At 34.4% G+C, this 13,609-nt stretch overlaps 1 protein-coding gene across 3 annotated transcripts in view; it reads right to left on the bottom strand.

Moving 5' to 3' along the window:
- JPH1 (junctophilin 1) overlaps window positions 1–13,609 on the bottom strand; it is an 85,520-nt gene that overhangs the window by 28,572 nt on the left and 43,339 nt on the right. For all 3 annotated transcript variants that reach the window (XM_032183457.1, XM_032183459.1, XM_032183458.1), the window contains exon 3: window positions 2,931–3,049. In XM_032183457.1, coding sequence (XP_032039348.1) covers window positions 2,931–3,049 — 119 coding nt within the window. The remainder of the gene's footprint in view (window positions 1–2,930; window positions 3,050–13,609) is intronic.

Consider the following 13,609-nt stretch of genomic DNA (forward strand, 5'->3'; position numbering starts at 1 on the left):
GTGAGAACTGTCATGGTACAATGAGTTATGAATACTCACTGTAATTATAAATTGTGTATAATACTAGGATATATGGCCCAGAAGGCTGCATTTTAAAAACCTGAAATTTAAGAGCTTTATCAAAGATTTTCAAATATTTATATGGACTTTGGTCTCAGATAGTGCAGGCAGAGATCACTCCTTAAGACGGACAAAAATGCTTAACTTGTTTACGGAGATGTATACGTATTTCACATTTCTTTTCCCTTTCTTGTTGATTTGGTACGTACATTTAGTTCTTGCTGACAGCATGTTTGTTTACCATTCTAAGCAGTTGAAGCAAAGAGAAAAATTACGCTTTCCCACCATAAGTAATTTTCAAGACAATTTAGCACAATGGTAAGCTTTCTCTTAACAATAGTTTTACAAACTGAGATACAATGTGTGTCATTAGTTTTTAGAAGCACTAACAGAAGCTTAAAAAGGAATTGTAAAAATAAAGAGCTCAAGCAACAGAAGAAAACTGAGAAATTGCCATTAGTAGGCAACAATGCTTACCTAGTTTTCATTCAAACATATGAAAATGGTATTTGAAGAGCAGATTCTTGCTGCTGTTTGTGTGAGGGAATGTAAATATTTAAAAAATATATTTATCTATTTTATTATCTTAAATGACAAAAGTTATTGCTAATATTGCCCTATCACTTGTAGTATGGCATGTGAGAAATATGTAAATAAGTAAGCACTTGTACATGTGAGCCTCAGGGTTAACTGGCACTGCTTTGGAAGAGTGTATCTGAAAAAGACATCATGAGCACTGGGGATGAGAAGGCTCTCTGACACAGTAATACTGGAAAGCATCACAATGACGTACAAAAGTGGTGTTTTGCTGCAACTTATACATGAAAGTTAGTCAAAATCTCAGCATCTTGAAGTTATCCAAGCAAAGGGAATAACAATCTTTTCAAATGTATACAAATATCCTGCATTTAGCCATCCTGAAAATAATGAGGAAATGTAAAATTTAGATTCCAAAAGAGATATTTATCTTTTGACAAATAGCTAACTAATTGATAGACATTTCCATACAAAGAATAGAGTTAGAAGATGTTGAGGTGTTTTGTTACTCACTGTAGACACATAGAGCTGGAATGAGGGAAAGGATACAAACCCTTTCCTTTGGTAACTGAAAGAAAAGTTTAAGTGAGAGGAAAATAAGAATCCTACACCTTCCCTCCCCAGATCTCAGCCAATTTGTCATCAATGTTACTTCCTATCCAGTGGCAGGAAGTAAAAAAAGACACCTAACAAATTCTTTATCTGGTGGATTTCTTGGTGTCGCATTTCACACCATCACACGTTTACATTTTCTCTTGAGTATTCTAGCTATTTCCTTATTTCAAGGATTCAGCAGCTTTGAAATACTTTCACTCCAAGTGCTTTAACTCCTTCACTTCTATTCTCAGTCAAGCTTTCTTTGACAGGGTCCTTGCTACTAGTTTTCTTCATGACTGAACTTCTTAACTAATGACCAATAAGATGAACTGCTGCTATAAAATGGGAGTTCATCAGTTGATGAAAGAATGAAATAGTGAAAAAATGAAAAAAAAGAAAAAGACTTTGGTATCACAGGAGTCAATGTGGGCTACTGATATGATGAATCCACAGAAGAGGAAGTATTGAGGTAATTTCCAACAGTGATATACTGATACCATGTTAAAGCCAGTAAAGTCTTATTGCTGCAATTACTTCTGCTGAGCACCGCCTATAGTTCTGGTCATCCACATTAAAGAAAGACACACTTAAACTAGGATGGATACAAAGAATGGTTGATAAGGGGAATGGAGATTCTAACCAGTGTGAGGTGACCAGCCTTTGACTTATGTACTAAGCAAATAAAATAATAAAGCCCCAACTCTCCCAACGCCAATGGGGTTGCTCTCTACAACAGAATACTAAGAATTAAAGAAAAAAAAAAAGTGTTGTTTAAGCTAACTGACAATAATGACTTATGAACCAGTTATATGTAGTGATATACATTGAAAATGAAGGAAATGTGGATTTTTAGAAAATGTTGAAAAGATAGTTCTTCAATTATAGGGTCTGTACTATGTAGTAGTACCTTTAAGCACAAAGGGGTTTGTATCTGCAGATTATGGTAAGTATATACAATAATTTATTTTTGAATAAAAATGCAGTCAAGTCCTCAAAAAGTAATAAATGATATCAAAACTCATTTGATAGGTAAAAGAAAGGACAACATTCTGAAAATACATTAACTTGCATAAGTGAAGATCCATTTTACCTATTCAACCTTAAACTAAAGAGCCGTACACAAAAATATTAACTTATTGGAAAGACACCAGAAAAACAAGGTAAAAAACACATTGCTTCTTTTACATCAACTTTCCAAACCGTATGACAGGTGAAAATATGTTGCAGTGTGACACAGAATTGATGCTATGATATCCTGAGTCTGAGACTAATCTTCCACTGAGCACCACAGGCATAAGAGGAAAGAGTCCCTCTCAAGTTATGTATGTGCAATGGCAAAGCATTCTCCAGAACTCAGCCCTTAGCTAGCAAGACCGTCAAAATTTCCCTCAGACAGTAAAAAGTGTGTTCCTGTAATAAACACAATACAGAAACAACCTGAATTTCTGTTGATTTATATTCTCTGAAGTCTTATGTTGACATCATCCTGAAGAAGCTATTAACTTCAGACAAAGCTTGATACTGACTTTTTGGCACTGTTTTATACAAAGCAACAGTCAACAAATAATTAAAAAATGAAAACAAAATCACCCTAAGGAACATGCAGTCTTCATTACAGTCACATAACTACTGTTTCTGTATGAACAACAAAATGGAATGAACTTTTTAATTTAACACAGAACCTTTCTACTGTAAGAAAAAAGACTAGCCACAAAACAAAACCAATCTATAATTACCTGGTTGGTAGAAATTCGGTGAAAGTTCTCTGGCAACTGCTCTTGCAATATCACATTCCTGGCGAGCAGACTGAGCGGCCTGATCCGCGGCATCAGCTTTAGCTCTAGCATGTGCAGTTCTGTACAGAGTAGAAAACAGTTTATATGCAGAGGAGTCTATTATGAGTTACATCAATAATGCGAGAGTAAAGTACTGCTGCTCTTAGTTATTGTGCACTGCACTGCATAGTGCAGTTAGTCCCACTTGCTGTGAATAACTACAAATCAAAGTATTCCACAATCAACGTGTTACTCAGTTTTTCAGTCCTGCTCATCCTTGTATCACATTTACTTGTAGGTACAGAATTCACAACTCAGCTTAATATTTAACTTTCTCAATAGAAGAAAAAAAAAACAAAACAACAAGGTATCTAATTGAAACTGAGATTATGATTATTTGGTCAAATGCTAATACACAGAAGTGTACAGAAGGTCAGACTGGGACACTACACTGACTCCCAAACAGGCATCTGTGAGACTAGGACACATGGTACTCAAAGGGACTGTGGTATGCCTTTAAAACAACCTTTACAATGCTTCAAAGTTAACATTCAATGCTGGGGGAAGGGCAAAATTGAGGTATATTGTCCCCAAAATTTGAGAAATGTGTTGCACAGTCAGACCATGTTGGAAAAGAATCAGATAGAAAACATGTTTGATGCTTCAATTGACATTTTATATTTAAATTTATATAAATAAATATAAATCAATAAATATATATAATAAATAAATAAATCTCCATGTATATAAATGGAGACTTAACACTTCTAAATTCTTGTAATTCACTGAATTTCAAATCCAAAACAATCTGAAAAGGCAACTTTTCTGAAGTCAAGACAAGAGTTTGGAATGCTTTCATAAAGTAATCTTCACTCTGCTTCCCCCTTTTTTCTTCTGTTATTTTTAAAAAAGACTCAAGAAGAGCTTGTGCAAGTGCCTGTCACTACTGACTCTGCAAATGGATAGCTGTGTTACTGCACAATTGCATTGCTGTTTGTCCCATCTTCCCTCACCACTTCATTTTTTAAATGGTCATATGTATAAAAATTCCTGATGGCAGTGATCTCTGCATCTCTGCAGTGCTAGCACATAGCCTAGAGCTATAAAATGCTTCATTAGAACTGAGGGGAAGCTAAACATGGCAAAACAGCAGAGTTTTTCAGAGCCTCTAGAGAGAGTCATAACATTTCTAAAAACAGTTATATTCAATTTTATGATCTCAGGAATTTTCTCATAGCATTCTAGCAGAAAGCTTACATTTAAGTAAGAATAAATTAGCAGGACAACAAAAGCAGCATTTTTTATCCTAAAAGCTGGGTGATAACATCAACAGCAGCCATATAAATGAAACCCCCAAACTTTCAGTGATTTCTGTGTAAAAAATCAGCTTTATTTGCAAGGAATAAAGAAGAGTTCTATGTGTTTTAGACACAGGAAGAATTAAATGTAGGTATTGTACTGAATGAGCACCAAGAGATTAACAGTATTGCAGACTTTGCATTTCTAAAAAGATGCTTAATCTCATAGGGTACTAGTATAAACACAAACATAAAAAAAACACATAGTTTCATCTGTGGTGCCTGAAGAAGATTTAAGTTACATCCTCCCCAAAATGTGTCTGTGGATAAATGTTGAAAGTTATTTCAAAGCTTAACTTGTCATAATTTAATGGATCAGCTTATATTGCTTTCTCATTGGTCCCTCTAGGTCTCCGAAAAGAAGATTATAATGAGGAAATAAGTGATAACACCTTTGACTTGTAGTCAGGATCAGGAAAGAAACTGTTAATCAAAACAAACACGTTATAATCCCATATGTGTTCTGTGCAGTTCATGAATGGTTGTACGGTATGTGCTTGCTTAGTAACAGTAATCAAAACTGTTCTTTCTCTATAATCATTATTTTCAATTAGATGAGCTATTCTTAGCTCCTGCATAATTATGTCTATGTAGCGTAAACCTAATGAAGCAATCATAGCACTGGGACATTATTTTATGAGACAATAATGTAGTCTGCACATGGATAAACTAGACTCTGATCACCCTTTTGTGATGATAGAACAACCAGACTATTCCCACATAAAAACAGTCTAATGCTATTGTCACAGCTGCAGTAGACACTTTGAAAGCTAGTACATGTATACTAAATGACCAGCATCAGGAAAACATACTGCCAATTGTTAATTGATGCTTGTGAATTTTTGTAGTATTACACCCAAGAAGTATCCTGTCTAACACGTACTGAAGCAGTGAAGGAATGGCATGGTTACTCAAGGAATGAGCTAGTGAAGCTTAGCCACGTGAAGCTGGGCAGAAGCAAGTCACAGCAGGAAGAAGCTGGTGGAACAGAAGGCAAATGAGTGCTGCTTTGCTTGGCTGCCTTATCTTTCACCTCTGATTTCTTTTTTGCCTTTCACTTCCTGCTGTTCTGCCACCTTTGTAGCTGCAGCCAGCCAGAAACGTGAGCACACGTCTGTACCAAGACATCTCCCTGCTGGCCTCTTCAGCGAGCATCATCCACAAATGACACTTGGCAAATACCGAAAGAAGAGGAGAAGCGGGCAGCATCTAGCTCTGTATAACACAGGGCTGCACACTCCATCTGTGATCACACACTCATCATTATTTGCATTATTTGCTATTTAGCACCTTGGCATTTGGATGCTTTACTGGCTAACTAGCAATGTGTACTTTTTGGTCTCAATTTGCAATTGTATATTCAGACATTTTTTCACTTGCTGCATTCTTACTTATTGCAAATTCTAATATTTTTCTGTTGCTATTTATTTATTTTTTATTTTTTTTTCATTCTGACTTTCACACTTGATTTGCCTGTGTGTTTTCCAAACTGCCTGCTTAGAGTAACTCCTGCTTGGCACCATGCTTTGTTGTACTTGCTTTACATGTATTCTGCTCTGCATTCCCCCACTAGTGGGGTTATTAGCAGAGACTGTGGATACGGATGTTAGTTTTGAATGACAACTTTTGTAAGGGAGAGACACCAAAGCCAGACAGCCCTACTGAAATGCAACTCATTTGCTCCACTTACACTCTACACAGTGTAGGAAAGTATATTTCTTGAACTTGTGCCCTGGAGTAATTTTGTCACTGTAAAGTCTTGAAGTTTTGTTTATTATCAGTAAGTACTCAGGGGCATTTAAGCCTGTGACTTGATATATAAAGTCAAAATCATCCACTATCTACTTGAGATTTTTTTTTCTTCCCCAGAGAACTCCACATATGTTGCTGCAACAAGAAATTTTTATGGGAACTTCTGAAAGAGAAAACTCAAAAATCTTTCGTCTCCCCAGAGCCAAAAAAAAGACTTCTGCAGGTTTTGCATGCTGTTCTACACATTCTTCAGGAAGGGTTAATCTGTAGTTTCAGCAGCAAAATAGAAACTATGCAGGAAAGTACGCACCAACCCACAAACTACAAAACAGTATAGGAAAATATCGACCTGCTTTGCAATGCTGCATTCAAGTTCTAACCAACATCAAAGGAACTTTAATGATTTATTTTCTTTTAATTCAACAGAGAGTAGTTTGTGAAAATGAATTCTTATCAACTGTATCACATAATACGCATTACTAAATTTGGAATTGCCATGTGTATTTATATGTGTATCTACCTGAAAGCATTATCCTACCATTAATATTCTGTATGATGTCTCAAAAGGGCTTGAAAACTTTCAAACCAATATAAAATTAATGTGTTAAAAATAAATTACATTTAGAGGAACAGTCTGCTGCCTAACTGATGAGTCCACAGTGGTCTTCAATGCAATCATGACAGCAATAAATTCAAGTCATACCTGTGGGAGGAATCAAGCTGTACTTACATTAGAAAATGAACCCACAGCTGCAGAGCCCCTAAATCTACCAGTCTATGTCATGAGTGAATGAGTACTGCAGGACCTGAATAACTGCTATGAGAAATTTCATTTGGACTCATATCAGGGTCTGATTTTCAAAGAAGCCCAAGCTTTCTAGACCACTGGTATTGCTACTGATACCTCTTTTCTTCTCTGTTTGGATAGGTAGGTAAACCTGTACATGGATCCCAGCTACACTCAAGAGATTGTAAGCGCAGAGTCAGGGGATCTTACAGTGTCCCCTTCCAGCAATGCTGCAATCAGATTTCCATCTACTTATGCTTGAAAAGTGACTTGGAGGAATATCGAGAGCTCAAGAGCTTAACCAACATTATCTAGCACTCTGCAGCAACAATGCTTACATATTTGTCTTGCATGCATTATGTAATGTTTATCTAAATTTAAACCCCATTTAGAACTGTCCATTACCCTCCAGATTATTTTGTATTTCCATGATATCCTTCAACATACTTGAAATGCATGTTGATTCAGTGTCAACCAAAAATGTAAGCAATGTACGTTTACTTTGTTTCGTTTTCCAGCTTGTATTAAACATAAGGATTCCAATGTAAAGCTGTCCAGTAGCTTGCTTACTATTTCTTAAAATGATAGAAATATTTTTTCTCAGTTTTGTTTGTCAAATATATGAAACACAATTATGTTCTTAACTATCAAATTATTCTAAAATAATAATCTTAATAATGGTAGTTACTAACAGATTTCCATATTTTCAAAAATTTCAGTAAGGACTAAACATGCATAAAGTTGTCAGAGAAATTTAATTTAGGGCAACTATCAGGTTTGTCTGAGTAACATCACTTATTGTAGGTTACTACCCATATCATCCCTTTTGAAAGTGAAATTCTATAACAATAATCCCATCTTCTTGAATTCTAAAATTCAGTGATTTTTCTAGAAAGCCAAGAATATTGTTTGCTTCTTTTTCTTTCCAGTTATGAATCTTTCCAACATTGATAATTTTTCCTCTATTTATTGAAGGTTCAACTGTGAAAATTCCTATAGATAGCAATAGTATTTCCAGAAAAGAGGAGCTGGTGAGGAAGATAAAATCTTTATAGAATGATTCTTTGGTAGATTAATTTTCTCTTTGTCACTATTTCCAAATTTTTATATTATATATTGGCATTGAATGCCAGAAATGTATCTAGCATCTATGCATTTTTAATACAGCAAGTGGGGAACTTGCATTTATCAAGTGCACTAGTCGTCTTGCTCATCTTCTTTCAGTGATAATACTGTGTGAAAAACTATTTTCTTATGGTAGCATTAAAAATATGTATGTGCACAACTATGTAGAGCTACCTAGGAACTGTAGGCTTTATATTCATTACTCTCAGCAACTCATTTCTGTAATATACCTCAGAGTTGAGGCTATGTCACTGAATACCAACAAGAAATAGAAGTTTCAGAGAGAAACAGAGAGAAAAAGAATTATTTACAGCTACTGCAACATGAGAGCTTTATGTCAGTGAGAAACTTATAGTTCTTCTGAAGTGCAGATTGAATTGACCAAATGAAGTACATGCCTTCAATCAAGAGAGACAGAATTTAAAATTATTCAAAGTGCTTTATTCAATCAAGGGCTTTGTGCTTTGCTAGATTTTAGTTTCAACCAGCTGGTTCCTTCTCCATGAACTGACTTCACTCAGGAATTGGACTACCTAGGCACTACTAGCAAACTCCTAAGTAGTAAAGCATAAACAGAATTATTACATGCACAGTGCCCGTACTGTGGTCCATATATACTACCTACTGGATTTTGTTTCTAACATTTCTCCTTTCCAGACTAAATTCATTTCATATTTTTTCAGTCCTAATACATGTTAGAAGAACTGAAAAAACACTACCCTTTACTTAAAAGTGCATGAAAAACGGAGGAAATTCCATAGAATTGGCAGACAGACAAACTGGTTTCAGTACTTGAGAAAATAATCTTGGGGGTAGTGGCTGGTTAGCCAGAAGTCAGTCCTGGACATAAATAACAGCATAAATAAATTGGGTTTACATCCATAAAGATTTATAGGCTAATAGCAAATAATGCCAGACGCCATACCTTCACAAAGTGTAGACTTTACTAAACACTTGTACACATTTAATGATTTCAGGTCCAATACTTTATCAAGATTGCCTTGACTTAAGATACTTGATTTTTTTTCAAGGTTTCTGATTTTTTACCCTTTGGCAACACAATTAAACAACAGCATAAATTACATCCTATTAAAATAAGGCATGTCAAAATGGATTAAAATCTAACTTACTGACACATTTCAAAACTTAATCCAGAAGACATTAAAGGAAAGTATTGATATACACATTTTGCCTTAGGAATTGGGTTTTGCTCCAGAGTTGTTTAATATTTTACTTTTATAATGTCTCAATACAATCTAAAATATACTGTGTTAGAACTGGCAGATTATAGGACTTCTGGATTCAAAAAATACCCAGGAGGACACTGTATTGGGTTGTAGCCTAAAATTCAATATAACAACTCCAGAAAACATTGCATTTGGCCATATTGAAACAGAACACTGGGGAACAAAAAACCTGGCCAGTATGGGAGACTGACATTGAAAGAGGCACAGGAGTATGAGATCACCCTGGATGGCCCCACACCGCAGGAAAAGAAGGGTTAATGTGGTCTTTCAACGCACAGGAGACAAAAATTCAGTGTAAACAGGAATTTGTTCATTCTGTGCAACATAATCTAGAATCCATAAAGCCGCTAATGGAATGATGCCCAATGTCTCAAGAAGGAAAAAGAAATGTCAGGACCACAGAATAATCAAGGGTCTGAGAAGAAGAGCTTTTTGACTTAAGCTTCCTGAGTCTCCTATCTACTCATTATTGAAGAAATACGAAGAAGCCCCTTATCATGCTATATACATCCAACAGTGGAAAAAGAAGAACACAAAATGGAGAAGACTAGTGTTTCAGATGAAGACATAACTGGTTCAACTATTAGAAGCTGAATTTAGGCATAGTCAACCCTTGAAATGTTTTGGGTATATTTGACACAGAAAAAGATTTCCAACTCTCGCAAATAATACTAGGCAGTGTACTAAAAGTCCTCTTTACTCTATTTTTCTGAGAAAAATGACATGGCCTTTTGTTTACAGGAAGTGAGATTAGATGATTTAGAGGCTGTTTACATTAGGTATTTCAGACATCTGACGTAAATGCCTCATTGGAGGCACTCCTCTCACTCCATGAAAAGTAAGACACTTGAGATATTTGCAGTTTGGTCCTCTGAACTGCAGGGATGTTATATTCCTGCAGTGGACATCAGCTCTGCTATGCCTACAAATAAACATATATGTTATATATATGTTATGGTGAACATCAGTCTGCTTTTATTGTGGAATCAACCTTCTTATGTTTATTCTGAACCTGTTTGTATACTCCTTTATACTCCTTTGGTCTGCATTAATAAACCCAGAACTGGTCAACAATTTGGAGGTGCTGAGGTACATTTCTATAATTTGTACTTGTCATACATGGGGTCGTCAATTCACAAAGATTTCAGGAGAATGAAGGATAGCATCCTGAAAAATAAGCTCTTTCTGAAAATCCACATTTCATATGGAATGTTATTATTAGTGCTATTAATGTTATTATTAGTGCTACAGTTATTATTAATGCTATTAGTTCAATTTCCCTAATTAGTCTTCCAATCCTGCAGTTTTGTTCACCGGTTTGGAAAAAGTCTCATGCAGAAGTTGGGATTTAAAATGTGGTTTTAGATCGCTGTTAAAGCATCAATAGACAAGCTGCAATTACATAGTACTCTCACTAACCTTAGGTGTCCAACTAGCCTGGCATTATTTATGTGCATGCCAGATAATCTGCTCATGGATAATGGAATTGGCTTTTTGAGTGATGTATTCGCTTTCATTCATTATTCTGTCAGGAACTTCAATGAGAAAAGTTTTTATTTCATATTGATTGTATTTCATCTTAGCACTATCACAGAAATCTTAACAATGGCACAGCCTTCAATTTCAGCAAGATGAACAACACCATGTGAAATGTCACATGGAAACTAAGTCTTCGTGGGGGGCACCTACAACTCGACAGGCAAAACCCATTCTTGTATAATATATTAGGGTATCTTCCCAATGTGATTCACTGACAGTATCTGTTCATGTCACTAACATCCAAGTACATAAATATACTTCTCAACATGCCTTTGTCTATCGTATTTCATAGGATAGACTACATTTTATCTGATTTTATTACTAACTCTCCTTAGTGAGCAATATTTTATTTTAGTTTTCTAATTCCATAATTCTGCAGAGAGGAATGGGAGGGCTTTTGATGCTGTTGTTGTTGCTTTGTTTGTTTGTTTGTTTTAAAGATAAGGGAATATCTGCAAAGAATTTGCTATTTCTGATCAAGGCCAACTATGCAGGTTGACTGAAGAGCACAACTTCTGAACCTAGCTGGAAGCATAAAAAAAATAGTACACTCTTGTGCTTTAGCTGCTGTCTATGCTATATTTAAGAAAAAAAAAAAAAAAAGGAGATAAACATGTGTCTCTTTCTTTCATCAGAAAATATGAGTTCCAATGAAAAAGAACCCCATTCAATAATGATTCTGCACAGAAAAGCCTAACCTGCTCAAAGAAATGGGAACACATGGACTGCTGTGATAATTTCCTATAACAATTTCTAGGGTACATTTAGGGCACTGCATTTTTCACCAGCTTTTATTATTATTATTATTATTTATTTATTTTTACTGTACTGCTCTCTACTAGGGAAAAATTAAATAAAATGTTAGGTATGACAAGAATGCTATCATCAGTACTAATATCTGGCAGCTCTTTGAGATCCTGCTCATAAGAAAGCAACAAATCCCAGGGATACAGCTGACTGAAAAATAAGAACAGCTTGCAGAAAGAGGAAAAGACTAGGAAATATCATTCTATCAAAATAAACTGTTTTCAACTGATTTTGTCCACTTTCAAATGCTTGTAAAAACAAGAAAACTAAAATAAGAAAATATGAAATCAAATGCCAGTTTTTAGAAAACAATACACTTTTAATTATTTACAATTAGAATAATTCTAGTTAGAAAACTTTCTATTCACAAGTAAAAACACAAAAAACATATCAAACATTGTCATTGGCAATGTCTTTGTTCATTAATTCTTCCTCTATAAAGAGCTTATATGCTTTTCTTTTTGGATATATGATTTTTAAACTTTAGGGAAAAAAATCCATTGTGTTACAGATATTTTAGCAAAGAATGTACGTATCAAAATACATAATACAGAAACACTGTCTGACCTCTCTTCACTTCAATCTATTATTGAAGTGAAGTATATACAAGTGTATAACTTGTAATACACTTGTTGCATGAAAATTAGATTACAGTAAATTGCAGTAAAAATAAACTATTAATTGTGAAAATGTATTTAAAATTTTGTGTCCTTTGCTGGCTTCAAATAGCATCCCATAAACTCAACAATCATAAATGCTTCCAGGAGTAGTATTTATACTTTTTACTAATAGATGTGGGTGTTTATTTCTTATGGTTATATTTTCTACATCCAAAGATTTCATTACTGTGCTTGATAAAGGAAAATATACTAAGAAAAAAGTCAAAATCAGACATTTAGTGGCTTGGTGCTTATTTGCCTTTTTTTTTTTTTTTCTAAAAGCTGTAGTACACACTTATTTCTGCCATTATATCGTAACAGTACTAGGTGGGAACTGAAATCTTCATAACAAATGAGAACAGAAATGATACATTGACTGTGGAATATAGTTTTGAATAAAATAGTTTTGGGGATGCTTGAAAAAAAAACTAGAACATAATGGCAAACAAAGTAATATTTTTTTTAGATATAATAGTGCAATGTATTTCTGTGTATATTTAAAACTAAAAAAAAGAAAAAAGAATGTGATAATTAAGATGTTTAAATAACAAACATATTGACATGGACTCAGATAATCTGTGGCAATGCTTGTGGTTTTGAACTCTCCTTTTATTATCTCTGGGCATTTAAATCTAGTGGGAAAACAGAACTAAAATATTTTCATTTTTCATTTTTCTAAAGGCATTAAATGTAATGTTTATAATAAATGTTAAAAAATAAATAAAATAAAATAAAATAAAATAAATGTAAAATAATAATAAAATAAAATAAAATAGAATAATTAAAAATAAATAAAATAAATATTTAGATTTAACCTTTGTGTCTCTAGAAGTGTGACAGCCAAAACTGAACTGGGCTTATATTCCTTTACTTTGTTCATTTCTGTCCTCCAACCAGGTACTAGATGTCTAGAAAAACAGTATTGATAAAAAAAGTCCAGCAAACCGTTTAGGGTTAGTTCTTCCATCTTCAGTTGTTACAAATTCTCTGGTATATTTTAAGAGAACTGTATAAAAAAGATTACAGAAATACGTAATATGTTATATATGAACAGCTTAATTAGCAAAAGGCCTAAGTTATCCAAGAAAGACAAGTGCTCAAGCATAGGGAAGGTCACATGCGATTTGCCCTTACTCCAGGCCAGCAGATATGAATCAAGCTGCTCATACTACACATTAAGTAGCAAGAGACTGAACAGTGTGAACAACCAAAAGAAAGACTTTACTGACCCTTCTGTCTGTAAACATGGAATTGCACTTAACTGAAGAGCACAGTAGATTGTCATTTGAAAATAATGTCAGATCATTTCAGACCCAGAGTAGGTGATGGCTATTTCTCAGTTTTTGTTGTCTGTAGCATAAAGGAA

Source organism: Aythya fuligula, chromosome 2, assembly GCF_009819795.1.
Source record: "Aythya fuligula isolate bAytFul2 chromosome 2, bAytFul2.pri, whole genome shotgun sequence".
In the NCBI taxonomy this organism is placed as follows: domain Eukaryota; kingdom Metazoa; phylum Chordata; class Aves; order Anseriformes; family Anatidae; genus Aythya; species Aythya fuligula.